This window comes from Sander lucioperca, chromosome 3, assembly GCF_008315115.2.
Source record: "Sander lucioperca isolate FBNREF2018 chromosome 3, SLUC_FBN_1.2, whole genome shotgun sequence".
NCBI lineage: Eukaryota > Metazoa > Chordata > Actinopteri > Perciformes > Percidae > Sander > Sander lucioperca.
Genome location: NC_050175.1, coordinates 22,291,963 through 22,314,094, shown reverse-complemented (window position 1 = coordinate 22,314,094; position 22,132 = coordinate 22,291,963). Strand labels below are relative to the sequence as shown.

General features: G+C 41.7%; 1 protein-coding gene across 4 annotated transcripts; it reads left to right on the top strand.

Annotated features, from left to right (window-relative positions):
- The first annotated feature begins 307 nt into the window (after positions 1-307).
- On the top strand, positions 308-22,050 carry galns (galactosamine (N-acetyl)-6-sulfatase). Of its 4 annotated transcripts, XM_031276617.2 has the most exons (15): positions 308-492; positions 758-881; positions 1,164-1,238; positions 1,381-1,483; positions 2,677-2,820; positions 3,586-3,652; positions 4,311-4,438; positions 4,533-4,672; positions 4,868-4,971; positions 8,475-8,617; positions 9,126-9,228; positions 15,219-15,340; positions 16,827-16,895; positions 19,668-19,785; positions 21,536-22,050. In XM_031276617.2, exons 1-15 carry the CDS (start codon positions 376-378, stop codon positions 21,620-21,622), a joined length of 1,644 nt encoding a protein of 547 aa, XP_031132477.1. In that variant the 5' UTR covers positions 308-375; the 3' UTR covers positions 21,623-22,050. The 4 variants fall into 4 exon arrangements, with proteins under 4 accessions (XP_031132477.1, XP_031132478.1, XP_031132479.1 ...); XM_031276618.2 differs by lacking the exon at positions 16,827-16,895; XM_031276619.2 differs by lacking the exon at positions 21,536-22,050 and having other exon boundaries at positions 16,827-16,900; positions 19,668-19,748.
- The last annotated feature ends 82 nt before the right edge of the window (positions 22,051-22,132 follow it).

Here is a 22,132-nt window from a genome sequence, read left to right as displayed (position 1 = left end):
AGTTTGTATTTTAATAACTAAAAGTATTTTGTTATATAATCCAATCTTTGATTCTTTCCGTCCGAGTTCCAAAGATATATCGCACGTACAACATTTCTCAGAAGTCACTGAATGCACCAACTATCAACGAACAATTTTACAGTTATTTACAATTTAACGATTTAATATATGACGTTACCACAAGTAGAGTCGCAGGTCAACGAAATCAAAATCAATCAAGTTAAAATGAATGTAAAATCCAAATAATTTAAAGAAAAAAACACCTCAAAACAATTCCTCTAATATGTATGCGCAACCGTTGCGCTGAAGACCCGCACGAAGGCAAACAAACTACTTCCTCGAAGTTGGTGTTGCTCATATGACCACAGCACAGCGATGCGAGTGATGTCTACTGTAACTCTTACTCTCTTTTGTGCAATAATATGTTGTTCCTTGACAGAAAAGCGATCAAATGTTTCATCTCCAAACATTATTATCATGCTCATGGATGACGTAAGTTATTTTCTTATGTTGTGTGTCCTTGTGACTTAAGTTTATCACATCAGCAGCACAGTTCTGTTTGAGCAGTGAATGAGTAACAGTCCAAGATATGTTTCTCTGTCTCTTTACTTCTCAATTTCCCTTTCTGTCTTTGTCTGTGGGTGCTGAGGAGTACCCTGTGTCTCTGTGCCACTGAGCATTGCAGCTGCAGTGATGTTTCTGCTTGGGTTTCACATTTCTGGGTATAAACTCTCCATTCTTTCCCTCTGCTCTTCAGATGGGTTGGGGGGACTTGGGGGTGTTTGGCCAGCCGTCTAAAGAAACTCCCAACCTGGATGCCATGGCTGCTCAAGGCATGCTGCTTCCAAATTTCTACACTGCGAACCCACTCTGTTCCCCATGTGAGTCAGCTGAAAATGTTTGATAAAGAACAGGAACCAGCAGTTCCTGTTTTTCAAGCTGTTTAATTCTCTTCACCTTCTACTTCTCTGTTTTTATTGTCAAATCATTCAAATGTTGAAATAATAAAGCATAATTTAGGAACTTTTTAACCAAAGTATTCGACTCTCTGATGTATGTGACATTGGTGCATGCTTGACTCTATTTGTTTGCCAGTTAAAAAAAGCATTTGCAAGACCAACACATTGAAATCCTAATGACTTTTTCTTTCATTTTAATGACAGCCAGAGCTGCACTTCTCACCGGGAGGCTGCCTGTCAGAAACGGTTTCTACACCACGAATGCCCACGCCAGAAACGGTACACTCTCAGTACATCCTTACTGTGCAAATTATCCAGCTGCAAATGCTTTCTTGCAGGTTTCTCATTACTTAGTCTATAATGTACAGTTTGCAATAAAGTAATGGAATGTTTTGTACACCTTTTGACCTTTTCTTTATAGCATACACACCACAGGAGATAGTGGGAGGAATCTCTAAGGATGAGATTTTGATACCCCAGATGCTGAAGAAAAAGGGCTACGTCAGCAAGATAGTTGGCAAATGGTGAGCTCCTTATGTTTCTGCAATCCAGGTTCCCCTTTTTGAAGAAGTTGATGTTTGTGATGGTGGCTGAATTAATTCCACAAATGAAAGTTATATTTGCATGTTTTAACCAATTTATTACAAATCATGTATACTTAACATTCCTGATGATAATTTTCCACACTATACACTCATTTTGTACTAAATGTTGTCTAGATTGTCGACCAGTACTGGTTTTTCATGGCCGATACCGATACCGATATGCATTTACAGTGAACATGAAAATCTTTAAGTCAAAATTAAGATTTTGGAATGTTACAAGCTCCAACACAAAACTTTGTTTAAATGCTTTAAGCCAGAGGTCTTCAACATTTTTTAAGCCAAGGACTTAAGTTGCATATTAAAACTGAGCCATCAATAAAGTATAACTAAGCTATTAAAATAAGAATTGTTAGCATGATTTTATAAATCATGTTTTAATGTTAAACATACATATGTCACAGTGAATCCTTAGGATTACTGTTATATGTGAATAGTAAGCATATCATCATTGTTTTCTTTTTCACAAATAGGTTGATTTATCTTTGCTAATAATATGTTGGATTCATGTGAAGAATTCAAACAATTACAAAAATTTAGAGGCCCCCCATTAGGAACTGTGAGGACCCCCTAGGGGTCCCGGACCTCATGTTGAAGATCTCTGCTTTCAGCAATGATTTAATAAATTAGAAACTTTCAAAATAATACACAGTAAAAGATAGTCAGATAGTGCTGTGGGGGGGACATTAAGTCAGACTCAGTGTTGAGTGAAACCGAAGCAGAGGAACAGACACAGAGCTGTAGCGGAGTCAAAGTAGCGCACTTTTTAATTCATTGTTATAAAACGCAGAAACAGATAATCTGCAAACTGCCAAAAAACGGCCCGATAATCGGCCAGGGCTTCTGTAGTAATGCACCTACGTATGACTACTTAAAAAAAAATATCTTCACAAAAGTTGATATACATACTGTACTGAAGTAAGTGGAAACCAAGGAGAGCCTAAAGGTAGCAACGGCAAACAAACGTGAATATAAGGATGTTTTGCTTTAGAAAATGGTGTATAGTAGCACAATTATATGCAATTTGTATTAATGGTATAAATTTAAACATGCAGAATGATGCTTCAGTCACATTGATCTTACAGCGTGTGAGTGCACTTTGTTTGTCACTACAGGCATCTGGGCCACAGGCCGCAGTACCTGCCTCTGGAGAAGGGTTTTGATGAATGGTTTGGTGCACCAGACTGCCACTTTGGCCCTTACAACAGCAGCATCAGACCCAACATCCCTGTCTACAACAACTCTGAGATGCTTGGCAGGTTGTCTCACACACAAGCACTAAGATATACATAACAGCAGACAGAAACAGAGGCTGAAAATCTATAAAAATCTCCATTCCCCTGTGACTCAGTGGAATAGTTTGGCTGGCTGCTCCTCTGGATGAGTTGAGTTTCTCCCCTCCTCTTCTTTCACTGTACCAGCTGTGCTTGTGTATTCCATTTTCCGCCCATTTGTTTTCTCCAAAACAGCCATATGTGTATTCAGGGTCATTGGAACTGGCAGCCGGGCGTGTTTTTCGCTTAGCCGTGGGTTTAATCAGCGCTGCATACCTGGGCCCTGGACAGACATACACACACATATAGACACATATACACAGCGACACACGTCCTCAAGAGACGTCAGGTTGCGTTGGCTGTGTGCGAGGACACCTGGAGGAAGTGAAGCGTAAGAAAGAGAGATGCCTGTCACTGCTTCTCTGCTCGTCGAGCCACGCTTCAGCAACACCTCATAACAGTTCCCTCTGCTCAGCTCTGCTGAGACTTCCGAGATATTTCTTTCACCTAAATCTCTTGCAAACACAGTCCGCAAGAGGGAAGTTTGCTTCCGTTGTCTTAATGATATTGCCTGCAGTAGTTTCGGTCAATTTAGAGGGAGATTGAAAGCCCTGACAATACAATCAGGTCATTTTATGCTGTTAAGCAGAGGAGATATGACATGGTGTGGGGTCAGCAGGCATTCAGATGTGATGATGGCTGACTTATAATGATTTCTTTAATGAATCATGTCAACCCACCTGTTTCCAGATACTATGAGGAGTTTAAGATTGACAGGACGTCTGGAGAGTCCAACCTCACGCAAATGTACTTGCTGGTAAGTTTAGGCTCACCTGTCCTTTCTAAGGCTGTCTCTATCTCAGATGATACAACCCTTTCGGTAGAGCAGAGTATGTTAAGTACACCCAATATGTGTTTCACAGTTTCCTTTGTGAAGTAATTATTAGAATAGAATAATATAGCTCACCAAATCATTAAAGCACAACAACATACATCATCTATTTAACAAGTTAAAAGCACAATTAAAGCCTGATTTTGGCCTTTGATCATTACCGTGCTTTTCACCAGCAGAAGTAGATTGTTGACTTTTACACACACTCGTCTTGATTATCTCTGCTGCCTACGTCAGTCCCTCCCATTCAGTCCCTAAAGGGTTTAAAAGCTGCATGCTTGAGAGGTGTACCTTGTCATCACAAGAAGAAGATGGATCTGTCAAAAATGAGCTTAGTAAAGCTCATATTAGCAGGTCTTATGGAACTAGAGTGGTTTCAGTAGCGCGTTATTAATGTGGCTGATTGTTTGGAAAATGAAACGAAGGCAAAACATGTTGAAAATTAGTACGTTGTATGCAAGTGAGAAAGGGGTTATTTACTTTATACTGCCTGACGGTAGCTCTGTGAATCAAGCTACAGTAAGTCATTCAACATCTGCACTGACAGTGTTGTAACACTCTCTCACACCTCCCACCTCTACAGGAAGGTCTTGACTTCATACTCCGTCAGACTGAGGACCAAAGGCCTTTCTTCCTCTACTGGGCTGCCGATGCCACTCACGCCCCTGTCTATGCCTCCAAACGCTTCCTAGGGAAGAGCCAACGAGCCCGGTACATTATGTCCTACATTATTGACTCATGAGGTTATACGTTAATGTATTTATCAGGGGGAGTGATAAAAGCTGTGATTGTGTGTGTTCTGTAGGTATGGTGATGCAGTGATGGAGCTAGACTACAGCGTCGGTCAGATATTGTCATTGCTGCGGAGTCTGGGCATTGAAAATAATACCTTTGTCTTCTTCACCTCAGACAACGGAGCTGCTCTGGTGTCTGGCCCAAAAGAAAGTAGGCACTAAACTCAAATGCACACACACACACACACACACACACACACACACACACACACACACACACACACATTTTTTCTTTGTGAAACCAAGTGGGTGAATTTCTGTCCAAAACACATGTCTGTATGTATGTATGTATGTCTGTTTGATTTGATACATGAATACATGTGTTTTTGTGCTTCTGATTCCTCAGGCGGGAGCAACGGGCCGTTCCTCTGTGGGAAGCAGACGACATTTGAAGGGGGCATGAGGGAGCCTGCCATTGCCTGGTGGCCTGGGCACATTAAAGGAGGCACGGTGAGAATAACCCTGTGATTTAAAGCTTTTACCAAATAAAGCCAATACGATCATTCATTTAAGCCCTACCATCTTCTCTAGAGACTAGACTAGACTTTGACTTAGGATTTCTTTTGTTCAGTTTTTCCTCTAGCATTGTTGCCGGTCCTCAGTGTTCTGCCTATCAACAGGTACCAGGAGCTGATATGTTCTCTGTAAAGCTGCAGGCGATTCACAGGACTGTAAAGCAAGATTGAGAGTAAAGGAATAATTATTTCACTAATCCTCTCTTTTGAATGATTGTTGCTTTTTGTTTCATTTGTTTATCATTTAGCACTTTACATGCGCACACTCTGACCTACTGGTGCTGCAACCAGTTAATCTTCACTATGTTCAACTTCTATCGAGTGATTGAGCTCCAGAAACAGTAAAGATAAACTGTGTGATTGCGGCCACGAAGCGTGTAGGCGCTTTTTTCCACTGTTTCCTCAAATATTTTTTGGCTGGAATTAAATTCCCCAAACTCTCTCTTTCCTCTCTCCCCCTCCCAAATTTAACCCCCCACCCACACCGTGATCCTCTAAGCCTGTGCGTTCTGCAAATGACTTTTAATTGTATTAGGGGCAGCTGTGACACGGGGCTGTGACGCAGAGGGATTTGGTGGAGGAGCGAGCGGAGGCTGCAGTCTGCAGTAAGCCTTGCCCCTGGCTCATCTCACAGGGGTGTGCTGGGGCCTGATAGCACAGTGGAGTAGCGAGGGAGAGGGGGATTGGGAGCGTCTTAAGCGGCTAATCTGTTTGTGTGTTTGCTGAGGTTGGATTGAGCCGTAATGAGGACTTCAGTATCTGAATATGCCAGGCGCTCAGGATAAAGAAACTGTGGGGGGTGGGGGGGTGTACAGGGAGGGAAGCAAGGAATAAGTAAAAGTGGCTGGTGTAGAAAAGAGAAAAGGAGGAGTGCTAAAGACACTGGCACTACCACACTGGAACATTGCCAGGAACATTGTTGTGCTCACAGGGCTTTGCTGCACCTGTGCCATTCTTTGTAATTGACCAGTGTGTCTGTGTATGCATGTGCAAGTATGCAGAACAGAAACATCTGTGTATTTTTTGTTTGATTCTACATGCATATATATATGATTTTGTATGTATGTTGGATTATTTCTATATGTGACAGATAACTTTCTAGACCAGTGAAAGACACACAGATGTAAACAATATTAATAAAAATGAAGAACACCACAAAACACCTGTGTGTGTGTGTGTGTGTGTGTGTGTGTGTGTGTGTGTGTGTGTGTGTGTTTGTATTTGCAGTTGTGGCTTGGCTGTAAGAATGAGAGAAAGAAATAGATCCTCCCTCAAGCTCTCTGGGATTGTGATGACAAAGCTGCTTTGTTGGAGCTACTGTACTGTACAGCTCTGGGAGGGAGGACAGACCAGACACAGGGTTGCCCCCACTCTTGTTTTGCAGACTTCTGAAATCTCTGTTGATCTGTGCATTGAAAATTCTACAGGCTCTTTGAACAAAATGCTGGAGACAACAAACAACCATGCAAACCTTTGTTAAAAGGGGATTTCAGGAGGTTTATTGTACTAACTGAGCACAGATGCGTCTTTACAGTATTAAGACGAGGGGACAAGTGTTTTGGGGGGATTGGTAATAGAAAGATCACTTTGTCTTAAACAGACAAAAATCCCTTTATCTGTGAATGCATCGGAGTGATGAAACTCAAGTAATTGTGTGAATGTTCAGGAAATTGTTGTCAATTAGTCATTCACTCCTATTTAGGAGAATGGAAGGAGGTGTACTGGAATGAAGGAGCGTGGTTGGTTTGAAGCAGGTGCAGATTCAACATTCTCTCAGTGCCTGAGGGGGGCGAGGGGCCAGGGTGATGAGGGGTGGTGGCTGTAGGAACAAAGATGGGGAGGCAAGTGGGGTGTGTCGGCCCCACAACGTTGTTGAGCGTCACAATCCCTTTTGTTGTTTTTTTTTGTCAGGCAGCAGACACACAGGCAGAGTGGCAGAGACTGGGATAGAAGCTCTGCCTTCTCAGTTAGCCACCATCACCACTTAGAACACAGAAAGAAATGAGAGAAAGAGTGTGACATTAATAGAGAGTGATGAGTCGGTCAAAAAAAGAGAAAGAACAAAGGGTTGAGAAAGAATGAAGTTCAGCGTTGACTGCAAAGGAGGGCAGAGCTAATAAATGAAATAAAAGATGGCAACTCCTGAGATAAATTCCTCTGTCAGAGCAGTCTGAGACTGAAAGTTTAGCTTTTTTGGTAACTAAATGTCAGTTTTGCTTCTTCTTCTGTCCTTTTGTCCTGTCTTCTTTAATGGTTTGTGTGTGTCTGTGTTTGAGGGGGACTTTAGAAAAAAAGAAAAATGAAGTGAAGGACTAAATCTGTGTGTGTGAGAGAGAGAGAGAGAGAGAGAGAGAGAGAGAGAGAGAGAGAGAGAGAGAGAGAGAGAGAGAGAGAGAGAGAGAGAGAGAGAGAGAGAGAGAGAGAGAGAGAGAGAGAGAGAGAGAGAGAGAGAGAGAGAGAGAGAGAGAGAGAGAGAGAGTCTGGATGTGCAGATAGATCATGGAATGCATTGCAAAGCCTTTTCTGTGGCTGGTTCTGTGGATACAGAAGAAAGGGGAATTCATTTCAGTGCTAAGGAGCTTGTGTGTGTGTAAGTGTGTCTGTGTCTGTATGTGTGCTGGCAGCCGATAGGAGCACAGCGGCATATGGTGGTGCAGCTGCAGAGGCCTGATAGCGCTATCTGATTGTGAGCATGCCGTCTCCCTCTAAGGCTCGCTCAGGAGAGAATGGAACGGAAGATCAAGGATGACAACGAAAAAATGTCATTTTATCTGAAAATAGTTCAAAGTTTATAAATAAAATAAAGCTTTTCACTGGGACTGGGAGAAGGAGATAAAACTCCAGCTCGCTCCAGCTCCAGCCGCCTGCTTGCCCGGGCCTTGTCCTCTCCCTACTTTCTCTCCTCTTTTTCTCCCCCCCAGCCAGCCCCCCCCACCCCCAAACCTCCCCACCCCCCCAACAAAAAAAACATTTAGAAAGAGAGGCATTTTGGAGGCTCTATAATAAACCTGCAAGCAGAGATTAGAGAGGAGACTGGAGAAATGCAACTCTTTCCTACATGTGTAAACACAGCAACACATATAAACATCCTATCATGACTATGCATTGTTTCCTTGTCTGTGGTCATTAAGAAAATCCAATGTAAAAGAGCAAGCTTGTGGTTTTCCTAGAGCATAAAACAGTTAATTCTTGATTTGCGAGCTTGTAATTATTTGTCACTGATAGCAGAAAAAACAAGCAAAATCGCCAAGGGAGAGATTTGTGTGTGTGTGTGTGTGTGTGCGTGTGTGTGTGCGTGCGTGTGTGTGTGCGTGTGCGTGTGCGTGTACACGTACCAAGTACACTACAAACTCAAAGTACAAACTCGCAGGCTGTGTGAAATGGCTTCTCATACTGGAGATGGTGATTGTGGTTTTTGATTTCTTTGTCCTTTTCTAGGTGAATTTCCAGTTAGCCAATGTGATGGACCTGTTCACCACCAGTCTGGCTGTGGCCGGCATCAGCCCTCCTGATGACAGAGCCCTGGATGGACTGGACCTGACACCAGTCCTGCTAAACTGCCCACACACACTCCAAAACAGGCAAGTACACTACACACACACACACACACTGTTACTGAATTTTTTCCATTTGGCTAGAGATTTGTGGCCTTTTCATTGGGACCAAGATCCCTTAATTTTTTGTAACACTTTATTTTTCATGATCACATCCCTGAGTAGTGAGCAGTGTTATGACTTTTCCTGTAACGTCATCATCAGGTCAAAATTGGGTTTATGACCAAATGCCTGCAAAACTACTGGCATTCCCATCAACCTCAGCTACACTTTGTATTTTAGTGTGCTAATGTGCTACACTAAGTCTGTGGACTCTTAATCTTGTTCTGTCATGCAAGTGAAGAGAACTCAGAATTTCCGATGATTTTAGTGATTTTTAGGGAGTTAGAAAATTAATGGATGGTAAAGTGTCGACTCAAGTGTAAGCATGCCAAGATAAAATATCTTAAAAAAGAAGAAGAATACAATTTGGTCCAAATTCACTTTGGAAGAAACAAATCTGAGCATTACTTCTCACTCTTCTCATTCTCAACAGGCCGATCTTCTATTACCGTGGGAATGAGCTGATGGCTGTGAGGCTTGGACAATACAAGGCACACTACTGGACCTGGAGCAACTCATGGGAAGAGTTTAAAAACGTAAGATTCCCTTTTAAAACAGCATTTCTGTCCCATCTCTGTTTCCTCAGTTCTTGATTTGCACTGCCACATCCTCCTTCTTTGTCTGTCCTAATCTGACTCAAACACACAAACACTTTCACTGTTGGAGTTATCTTGAAAGTGGCTCATCAGTTGACTGCTGTGTACATCAGAGCGTAATGAATATTAATGAAGATCCCCCACATCAGCAAACTTACATCATTCATCAACCAGTTGACTTGTTTGTTCTGACTCCAGTGGAGATTTTCTTCCTCTCCATTTACATCCCGACATTCCCTGCTGTAGACTTGTTCTTTTGGCACCACGGAGCTCAAAAGGAAGAAAGAAAGAGCCAGATGCCAGCAGTATCTCTTGGCCGTAATTACATCAACTCTGTGCTGATTAAATGTATCAGGAGAAATGTGAAATGTGACACTTGAGAAGCAGGATAGTGTGGTCCTGCTTTCTCTCCTCTGTCCATAAAAACATGTCCTGTCCTCCCATCATGGCTCTGCTTTTCCTGTGATCCAGTTGGTTTTATGCCCCATCGGTCGCTTAAATTGCTCTCTCCTTCAGGGCCGCTGAATCAATAGCAGCCTCCTTTATCAACTCATGTGAACTGAAGTGGAACTTCGCAAATAATAGCGTCTGATTGCCTGTGAGTTGCCTATCGATTGGTGTGTGCGTGCGAGAAAGAGAAAGGACGAGAGAAAACATGTACATGTATGTTCGGTTCTACCTAAAGATGTGGATGCCTGTGTGTGTTTTCTGGAGCGACTGTTGAACTCCTTCAAGGGGAAGTTAAATTCCCAATATGCTTCATGCCATTATGGTTGAATACTTAAACTGTCTATCCCATGGAACCCACAGTACATTTTACAAACATGAAAAATGTTAACAAACTGACTTATTGAGCTTATTAACGCATGAAATGTTTTGAAAATGAGCTTGAGGAGGAAAATATGTTTCAAGGTCCTTGTTTAGACCTTCTCTTTCAGGAATAACATGGATTAATGATCATTTCAAAATTATCTGGACCCTTAAAACCCTGATATAGTCTTCAGTTAAATCCGTCTTGCAATAGAAATACACATTCAAACCCCAAAATGTTTTTCTGCTTGCTCTTCAGCTTTGGTAATACTTTAAAATATAATTTGTTTTTTTCTTGGCCAATGCTAAGGAAATAAACAAGGGAAGATGTGGTTACGCAATTACAGGTTAATAGCTAGGAGACATATCGCTCTGTCCTGGCTGTGTTCATGCAGCTCAGCCATGAGGAAAATGAGAAATTTCACAGGCTTAAACGGCTCTCATCAAACTCTCTTGAGGCAGTGTAGTGATGTTTATATTGCGAAATATAGTTTGTCGTGACTGTGGCTCCTTTGTATCTGGATTGCTGAGTAACTTGTAATACGGAGCTCTTTGGCAGCTGGGATAGCTTTTTTTAACCTTGTTGAAAGCTTCACAAAGTGATGAATAAAAACTGAGAAAGTAGTTGTTTCCCAGACACCTGTTAGTCTTACACTAGTTACTTATTTCATAACTTTCAGCATCAATTGTGTTGCAGGAATTTTCATGAGATAGACTGTGTGTGCAGTACCTCCTGCTCTTGACTCTAGATTGGAACTCATGACATTAATGCACCTATGCTTGCTAAACAGCACCTGGTTCACTGACTTTATGGCCGAAAGCAAGAACATACATTACAGCAGTTTGCAGAACATAAAGACAACCTCAACATTTAGCGAATGGTCCATAAATTAACTGCAATTTTTACATGTCTGTCACATTCATGAAGTACAAAGTAGATATGTTTACAGTATATGTGGTTTTAAATATTCAGCCACAATCTACGTAAAGTGATTACTCTCTTTCCAAAGCATACTTTTTCCTTTTTTAATCAAAATAGACATGGAATATTTCTTTTTCCAAAATCAATCCTGCCACTGCTGGATGCTCCTGCACCTTATCTTGTAATAGTGACTGCTCTGCTCCAGTTTGAAAGCAGCCTAGTTGTATCCATAGCATTAATGTCAGGGGAGATATGGAGTTCTCGCTGTTATGTGTTGGGTACAAGAGACCGAGTCAGAGAGACACACAGCAGGCTTTTTGGCTGCTCCTCTTGGATGATATTTTTTTTATTCTTTTCTGCATTTCTAAGCTTTTGGCTTCAAAAGACACAACAAGTCTGGATCAGAGGATTCTCTGCGGGACGGGGGGTATCTCTCTCTTCTCTCTCTTCTATATGTATTTTTGAGGTGCTCTGTTGAGCGATCTCAGAGGGGGGCAGCAACAGTGCCTTACAGATGAATGCTTTTTCAATATTAGTTGTGCTCATCAAAAAGTGTGTGTGTGCGTGTGCGTGTGCGTGTGCGTGTGCGTGTGCGTGTGCGTGAGGGGGCAAATCTCCAGGGGGTTCTGGAGGAGTGAGTGTGGCTCAATCAGGCTGCCATCACTGCCAGGCTCAGGAGAATGGAGTCAGGGAGCAGGAGCGAAGGCGTCGAGAGATGAAGAGGGGGAGGCAGCACGAGGAAAAAAAGTCTTCTATTTTGCCAGTGACTTGAACCCCTTCATGATGTACCAAGAGTAGCTGTATAAACAGCACAACAGATTGGAAGACAACATGCATATACGCCATACCACGTTGAAATTAAACATTGAGCTCAGAGTAGCAGGTGGCTGCAAGCCTTAATGTAATTTAAACATCTAGATCTCTTTAGCTGAATTCAGTTTTTCTTAATTGCACATGATAGAACACACATGTTACAACTAAAACATCTAAAATAATCAAATATAGACCACTGAAAATGACCAAAAGAGTAAACACAAATATCCCGTGGGACTGACCTTAAATATTGTGTTAGGTTGCTCTGTAGAGAAAGGATGAGCTTTGTCGCCAAAACATGCCAGCTCTGCTCTTTCCTTTGGTGGGTTGCACTTTTATTCCAGCATACTGTACATACCAGGGCCACAGGATTTAGGCTGAATGGGGAAATGTTCCCAGTGGTGTGAAAATAACCTATAGCAGGCATGTAGAACATCAGATAATTTAGAAACATGGAGAGAAAAAAAACCTTTGGATCTGAAGGGTTCATTTGTTCCTGCTCATATGTCATATTTTACTCTTGACCGTATAATGTATTAGCAGTCACTAATCTAATCCATACTCTGTTTAAGTTACATTATGATTCATACAAATATCTTACACATCTGTATTGTGCAATCGACGCAAAGTCATCAACTTCATAGTCTCGCTTTGCTAGACCTTCCTCCACAGTGCTTTAGAGGAGGGTCTGGCTAGTCCACACAGCATTCCGGGATGGGAGAAAAACGTGCTGTGGTTTATTGGCATTTCTTTAAACCAATCACAATCATCATGGGCTGCGCTAAGCACCGGACAGATCCACGATGCCGCTGCAAAATAGCCTTGGGAAGGAACTTGTTTTGGTGGAACTTGTACGTTCAAAAGTTGTTTTAGTCGTGCAACAGAAAACTCAGATTGGACAGATAGTCTAGCTAGCTGTCTGGATTTACCCTGCAGAGATCTTAGGAGCAGTTAACCATAGTCCTCATATCGACCAGAGTTTAAAATTCAAAGAAAGCGGAAGGAAATGGACATCCGGCCAAAAGTACGAAGCCCCGGAAGGGTCACAGCGAGATTTTTTGAGGGGACTACTTTTGCGTTCCCTCGCAATGTTTTGCATTCCCACGCAATATGTTTTGCGTTACCTCGCAAAACTTTTCTTCTTCCATTCCTTCTGAGCCATGTGTGAAATGTGACACTTGAGAAGCAGGATAGTGTGGTCCTGCTTTCTCTCCTCTGTCCATAAAAACATGTCCTGTCCTCCCATCATGGCTCTGCTTTTCCTGTGATCCAGTTTGTTTATGCCCCATACCCGTCTATTTCCACTCAGCTGCCCAGCGCAATGAATCAGCTTGTTGCATTTTACTTTGAGCTGGGAATTATGCTGATATAGAGCTACTGCTCAATGGGCACATTCATATCTCATATTGGGTATAATTAATAGCCTGTTTCTTAAATGTATAAAAAAAGAGAATGTCCAATGTCAGAGGTTTGCATGATTTGGCGATGAACAAACACTGAATTATCAGAGAATCTGCAGCTCCCTAGTAGCATTACAAAGAGATAACGTTAGTTCAGGGACAAAAATGTGAAAATACAGCCTTCACTGTGGTTACAATCAACTATGGCTACAACCCTTCCAGTCGCCTATATATTCATTTTCTACCTGTAATAGTCTATATTCCTGTAGGCTGCTGTGTGGGACAAATCCATTTAATCACATCAGATTTACATCAACAATTACATCATGGTCTGGTGTCTGCATATGGGCTGTAAGGGACGTGTGAAGTAGCGACCAGATTAAACCTGATGTGTTTTGACTTAGTTTATGGCAGTTTTCTTCTAATGAGCCATCAAATTTTCACTCAGCTGCCCAGTGCAACGCCACAATATGGATCAGCTTGTTGAATTTTACTTACTTTACTTTAGTTAGCTAGGAATGCTGATATACTGCTCAGGGCACATTCATATCTGTTCTATAATCAATACCTATTTCCTAAATGAATGAAAAGATAAAGTGCGTGTGTGGCATGTGGTGATGAACCAATACTGATCGAATTATCAGAGAATCTGCAGCTCCCCTCGGAGTTTTATAGAGCCTTCGCTCATGTTTTGCTCAACTTGTGGCCATTTTATTTCTATGGTCGTATCAAATTAGACAAATAACTAATATGTTCTTTATCAGACCATAAACAAACACGTAACATATTTAAACACCACCTAAATTAGAAACCACATAATGTGCCGCAATAGACCCAAAATGTAGGGTCTGACACTATAAATTTAAAACCAAATATCCTAATACTTGTAAATTATTATAACACCATTTTATCTAATTTAAAATCAAATACAATTATATTAGATCCCAAATGTGTTACAGTAGATGCCATGCTACCAAATTGTAGACACCACTTTTACCAACCTGGACATATAGCTTAATTAGACAGCAGGCTGTTATTATAAGAATGTAATGCCATATCGGGCATAGCGTTAAGTCAGACAAAACCCTGAGAGCACAGAAGACAATACATTTATTTGGCCTTTATTTAAGTTTCACTTTCTTATGTGTCATTTGCCGGAAACTAAGTCAAATCACATCAGGTCGCATCTGGTCGCTACTTCACACGTCCCTTACAGCCCATATGCAGACACCAGACCATGATGTAATTGTTGATGTAAATCTGATGTGAATAAACAGATTTGTCCCATACAGTAGCCTACAGGAATATAGACTGTTACAGGTAGAAAATGAACATATAGGCGACTGGAAGGGTTGTAGCCATAGTTGATTGTAACCACAGTGAAGGCTGTATTTTCACGTTTTTGTCCCTGAACTAACGTTATCTCTTTGTAACGCTACTAGGGAGCTGCAGATTCTCTGATAATTCAGTGTTTGTTCATTGCCACATCATGCAAACCTCTGACATCACACATTATCTTTGTTATACATATAAGAAAAAAGCTATTAATTATACCCAATATGAGATATGAATGTGCCCACTGAGCAGTAGGTCTGTATCAGCATAATTCCCAGCTCAAAGTAAAATGCAACGAGCTGATTCATTGCGCCTGGCAACTGAGTGGAAATGGACACATGGCTCAGAAGGAATGGAAGAAGAAAAGTGCGAGAGAATGCAAAATGTAGAAAATAGTGACATCCGGCGGAATTTCCATCTGCATCGAAGCAATCCCGGAAGTGGAACGCTGTGGATATAGACTAACAACTTAATGAATGCTCCTAACTGGCCGCTGGATTAGGAGTGTGCTTTTCAGCCTCCTTTTAATGACACAATTATAAGCCGATCTTGAGATTTTCTTCAAATGAGGAAGTACATTAACATCAATATGTATCTGTTCTAGTGAAAAACAAAAAGGTGTGTGTCTTTTTGTGTGATTTCTCTTACAGGGCATCAACTTCTGTCCAGGTCAAGAGGTCCAAGGTGTGACTACTCATGACCAGAAAGAGCACACACTGCAGCCAATCATTTTCCACCTGGGGCGGGATCCTGGGGAAAAGTTCCCCATCAGGTTAGTTCCATTGATGTATTATTAGACCTGGATGCAATGTTAATGGCGGAGCCCCATTCATTCCTATGAGAGTTGCTCAGTGGTGTATCCGCCAAAAAAGTTTACTTCCATAACATGTGACCCACTCGGCCCATAGACTTTACGTTGTGGTGACTTCACAGGCTTTTAAATCGCTTTTCACGGCTTGAGGGGAGTTTTTCAAGTATAAAAAGTCCATGGATTAAAAATTCAGAATAGAAAAAGTCATAACCGACAGTTTTACAGATGTCTTTTTTACCATGGTGGCCTATGGGGAAAATTTTTTGTTGCAATACCACGAGTGGCCACTGGACATATCAGCGGAGGGGCTGAGCGCTCTATGGGGACCTGGTTAGTTCCCTGAAAACTTCCACTCTGCTTACAGCTAATCTCCAGTAGGTAGGTAGGTAGTAGAAGGGAGAGGAAAGGAAAAAAACGAGAGAGGGAGTCAAACAGGAACAAGTGAAGAGATGTTAGAAAATGAACTGTAGAGGGGTGAGAGCAGGAAAGCAGTTTGCCTGTTGGTAGCGCAGAATGTGTATGAGATCAATGCTGATTCAGTGGCATGAAAAAGATGGATTGATCCGCTCAGCCAGAGCGCGCCTGATTACACCCATCTCTTTGTGATTGCAAACAGCTCCTTAAAGATCACTATCTGGCCCTCAAACCCTCCGGTGCACCCCTGCAGATTAAAATTGCAAGATAAATTGTTCAGGTCTAAATTGAGAGGGAGTGCTGTTTAATAGAGTTTTGTGTGTGCTTTCGCTCAGAGGAGAGTTAAGAATTGCCGAGAGAATAGAGTGACGCCAGAGGACACAGACAGCCAAGGCTGAACTAAGACTATTACTAAATAAGGGTGCAAAGATAGATGAGCGTTGTCTTATACTGCGTACTGTCAATGCAGAATATTTATGTGATCTTTTTTTAAATAAAGGACGCAAGCTGATGCCATGACTAATACATTAGATAAAAGCGCTTTTATGAGAGAATATTCCTTTTGTGCTCAGTGTTCGCTTTGGCTCCCTCCTGCCATAAAATCTCTTAGACTGGCCTTTCTTTTTCTGCCTTCTGCAGCTCTTCCTCTCACATTCTGCTCCGGCCTCATCTCCTCTTAGCCTCCTGCTCAAACTCCTTTCAGTTCTGAAGTGAGATTGGATGATAAAACATTAATGTTGTTTTTCAATTGCCCACCTTTTAGCCTCGCTATAAAAAAAAGAAGAAGCTAAAACCAATCAATACGCAGCCATGTGTTGTGCTGAGTGCTAGATGTGCAAACACACCAAAAACGCACTAATTTTTCACCTCTGCCGTTCAATTTGTCTATAAGGTCACTCCGCCTGCGACACCCAGCTGCTTGACCTCTTCACTGTCTATGCACTGTTCTTCCATCTGCAACATTCATTCCCGTTCCTCTCCAAATGTTTTCCCTTGTTACTTCTCTCTCTCCACCTACTGCTGGGCACCTCAGCTCACTTCTCACCACTCAGCCGCTGTCCCTCTGCATCCACATCCACTGGGACTGTTCTCCTCCATCCTAGTTAAGTGTGTGTGTCTGTGTGTACACATGTGTATGTGTGCGTTTTGTCCGTGTACTCCTCGGTCCCCCAGCTGGACTGGCTGCCTGGCCATCATTAATCTCTGTCTGCACCTAAAGAGCCACTTAAGATGATGTAGGGCCTGTCTGCACACATACCTTCACTACTGTCGCAGGATGTGATATAGCAAAGAGCACACACACACACACACATATACACACACACACACACACACACACACACACACAATCTCAAGTCCAGAACAATCACCAATAAAAACAGTATAGATTATAAGAATGTTATTATGCAAACTAGGAAAGCATGTGGGAACAAAAATATGGTAGTTTTTAGTTTCTAGTTGTTTTTATTTTGTTTTACAACTGATAACAAACAGAGGCCTAGCCAAATTTGATTGGAGTTTGTGGTCCATCTGTTCAGGATGAAGCACAAACCCAACCGGGTTTGCATCTACCCAACCCGGCGAGTTTGGATCCCCTTTGGATTCATTCAGAGCCTTCTTGGCCCTCTTCTGTGACCAAAGACCCGGAGGTTAACACATCCTACTTTCACACCACCTACCTCAGCTCACGTCCCCAGAGCCCCGGTCATCCAGAGTGTAGTCCCAGCCTTAACACTGCAGTCAGCCCTGCACAGTCTGGCCTCATCTGCTGCCTGCCACCAAGCTCTTGTGTCCCCAATCAATAGTCCTTACTAAAGTGCTCAATTTCCACCGGGGTGGAGAAGGTGGTGGAGGGGAGGGGTAGGAAGGGCAGATGCATTTGATTGTCTCCTCAATTCCCCCACCTTCTGCTGTGTGGTTGTGTGTGTGTGTGTGTGTGTGTGTGTGTTATGAATCAGTAATCAGAGTGGTGACACACCTGAGCAATGCCCCTATCCCCCTTGGGTGCCATACATTATAAATCAAAAGGCTCCATTTGCATACAGCCTGCTTATTATTCCAGATTTTGCCTCTACTTCAGTAAGCTAAGGGTTATAATCATGATAATGAGCTGTGCTGACTTTGGGCTTTTTATTATTTGTTTGCAATGGGGGGCATAAACAAATGATATTATTAGTTTTTGATTTAGAGGTGTGCAGTGTAAGATTTTCAGTGCATAGACAAAACAATAGAAAAGTTAATGTCTTATGCAAGCTTCTTAGTGCATGGCATGCTTTGCTTGCAGACTTCTATGGCGGAATCAAATACTTATAGCAGTCTGATAAATCTCCCTTACATTTATTTCTATTAAGTTGCTTAATCACTTAACACAAAATGAATCACGGCAATCAGTAGCGGCCACAGATACGAGGGGAATGATATATCCCTCTCGCTGATCCAGATCGGGCGAAAGCAGAATTTGCGATCTTAGATAGCTGAGGCAGTTTAATCTAAATGTCTGTTTTTTAACCAAGGGAGGTAATCCAGTTTTTCCGTATCAGCCGGGGTCACAATGCGTAGATAGTTAGCTTATGACGAATGTGGCACACCAGGAGAGAGACTAATTGTAGCCAGTGCAATACCAGTCGAGTAATTGTAGGGCAAAGTAAAGACTGAGATTATCAAGGAAAGGAGCAGGTGCTGGCTGATGGAGGAAGCCTTGCTGCCCTGTGGGAGATCCAAGAGGGAGGGTAGGTGTGAGCTGGACAGGGCCTGGGGTTATTACTCTAATTGACACTTCACCTCACACACATGCACATGTTCCCCAGGGGCCAATCAGAGGGCTGGGTTTGCAGGGGAGGGAGGATAGAAGGCTGGCACAGGTGCTGCCGGCGAGTGTATCAGGGGTGTAATTGCACTGCTGATATTTGTCTATCTGTGTGTCACGCCACCAGACGCCCACTCCCACAGCACACACACACACACACACACACGTGTGCACGCACAGCCCATTAACCCTACAGGTCCTACTGAGAGCAGCGTTCCTTTGAAAGCCTTCGGGGCCTCTGTGTTTTACACACTGAATATAATAATGCACAGAGGTGCTTGGGCTCACTGGTGTCCAACAACAGTAATTGAGAGACAGGGGATGGGATAGGGGTTACATAGTTCACCCTGCTGAGTGCGCTTTCCCAAAGGGTGCCCGAGTGGACAGCCTGTGTGTGTGTGTGTGTGTGTGTGTGTGTTTTTGTCGTTAAAAGATACAGCATGCCCCCTCTCTGATATAATGAGTAGCTAAGCTTGGAATGGATACATGTGCGCAGTGCATTCACTAAAATACTTTACAAAAAGGCATACATTTAAATATTATGTTCACATGTGTGTATGCGTGTGTTCTTGTGTGTGGTTGTGTGTTAGGCTTTGTAATTCATAGTAAAACGACTGAAACAAATGGACAAAACAGATTAAGAATAAAAACAGATTGTGTGTTTGCGTTGATGTGGGCATGCACTACACATTAACATATAGGGAAACAACAACCGTGTCTCAATATTAGTCAGTTAATCAATTGACAGAAAAATAATCGACTACATATAAAAATTGATTGTCTCTGTAATTTTTCATGCAAAAAATGCTAAACATCCGTTGGTTCTTGCTTCTAAAATGTGTGAGGTCTTTATCACGTATTATTGTACATCTTTGGGTTTTGGACTTTTGGCCAGACAAAACGAGACATCTGAAGACATCATCTTAGGCTTTGGGAAATTGTGATGGACATGTTTTTTTACTATTTTTTGATATTTCATTTTTATTTGTCCAAACAATAATGGATAATAGATAATGAAACTAATTGTTAGTTGCAGCCTTACTGACCATCGGTATTGTGTGTTTGCAGTGTTTTGACTAAGGAGTACCAGGATGTGCTGAGCAGGATCTCTCCAGTTGTGGAGCAGCATAAGAAGACCCTGGTGCCGGGTGTTCCCCAGCTCAACATGTGTGACTTGGCGGTGATGGTGAGTTTTACATAACATAAATATCATGATGCACTTTATTGGTGAAATTGCAAAAATGAATAATTGTGTTGTAAATAGGCGTTGCTGTATGTGTAGCAGGTAACTCTGCTCCCAATAAATCCAAAGCCAGTTCAGTCTGCAAAGCAGATACTGTATGTTTCTGTTGGGCCAGCAGCCCTCACAGCCTTGTCTGTTGTCTGTTCTCTCCATCACACTTGTACATCAGATAAATAAATACAATACAATAAATTGTTAAAGCCTTTATGAAAAAACTGAGAATCAATAAAAGTCTCTAAATAGAGATCTTTTCTCACTTGCTCTCTGTTTACAGTCTGTCTGAGCCTGTCGACAATTATTGTTTCACTTGAACAGATTTAGCTTTTATTTTCATATTTGTTTATCTAACCTGCTCCAGAATGTGTATCATGTTTGATGGAAGCATAGGTTATCACCTTAATCAGGACCCTTTCTCCTTAATTATGTCTGTGTAATACTTTTGTGAAAAAAAAAACAAACAAACAAAAAACCCATCTCCTTTAGGATTATTTAAAGGAGCTAAATTGAGCAGTTGCTTTGTCACCCTAAAGCACCGCAGATTGTGAGTTCCACTGCTCTGGATTCATTTGTGGCATAGCACTGCCCCCTTGTGGTAAAGAAAATAAACCCAATTTTAAGTAGGGTTAGATTAGAATAAATAATGTTGGGCGCTGTCCTATAATGTAATGTCTTATCCTGTGTCATGCTCATATGGAGCTATTTTTAAAAAAAATCTTGTATCTTAAGCATTATCCACATATTGAACTGAAACTGAAATTTGACCAGTTTAATATTTGGTCGTTTAAAGGTCCTATGACATGCTGCTTTTTGGATGCTTCTATATAGACCTTAGTGGTCCCCTAATACTGTATCTGAAGTCTCTTTCCCGAAATTCAGCCTTGTTGCAGAATTACAGTCACTACGAGCCAGTCCCACAATGAGCTTTACTTAGGACGTGCCATTTCTGTGTCTGTAGCTTTAAATGCTATTGAGGAGGAGAGAGGGGGGGCAAGGTGGAGGGTGGGGGTGTGGCCTTGACCAACTGCCATGCCTCACTTGTTTTCAAGCCATGATGTCTCTCTCTTTCTCATGGGCGGGCCAAATTCTCTGGGTGGGCAAAGCAGAGAAAGGGGAGGTAACCTTTCTCCTTATGACCTCATAAGGAGCAGATTCCAGATCGGCCCATCTGAGCTTTCATTTTCTCAAAGGCGGATCCGTTCACTTTATGATGATAAAAAACATCATAAAGTGAAATTTTCATGCCATGAGACCTTTAAGATATTTTTCTGACTAAAGTTCATACTGGAAAGAATTGTGCAGTGTGAAACCTAATCTGTACTATCCCCACTCAATGATGAACTGATGGTTTTATAAATAAATTCTGCTAAATATGATACAATTACATGAACTAGCAATGCATAACACTTTAACTAATGTATCCCTACATTATTGTTCTAATAAGTTAACATTGTCTTGTGCTAAATCTTAAACATAGTGGGACAATATGTATTTAATGACACAGGATACATGTTAGTGCTAAGCTTGGATAAGAATCATAAAGGACACAGGACAGTAAACTGTGGCCACCTCATAGCCCAATACCCTTATGTCACAGGACAGGACACAAAACAGTAATACATCTTCCTGTAAATAACTCAAATCTCTGATAACATCATATTCTTGTGCATACTGTTATGGCCGCTCTCTGTTACAGAATTGGGCCCCTGCAGGCTGTGAGAAGTTAGGAAAGTGTCTCAAAGTGCCCAAGTCTGAGCCCTGGAAGTGTGACTGGCCACACTGAGACGATGAGGAAGCAAAACCTGAAGATGTGCCTTTCAACAGAACAACAGACAGACAACCCTATTATTTAAAAGGATATGTTTCTGAATTCTTTGTAAAATGGTTGATGTACAATGTTAAAGAGAAGGTCATGGGGTAAACCAAGGGAATAATGTTGATATAACAACATTACATTGATTATGCAAATAGCTTTTTACAGCTGTGATTTTAATGAGCCAACACAAGTTCTACCTGTTCTGAAAAAACACTGCATTAAGAGCCACTGGTTTAAGTCAGGACTCCTTAATGTGGAGCAGATAGGGAAATGTATTTATTTTTTAATCTAAGGTAATAAATAATGTGATATCATGCTGGATTATTGGATTAATACTGTATCCTTGTTACATGCATACTGCAAAGCGTGGGTTTTAATAAAAAAGATTTGTATTACTTTGTATCATAATTATTTTTGGGACTGTTAACTAAACTGTTTCTATTCAGTTGGACAGATTACTGGCAGGCCCTGACAGAG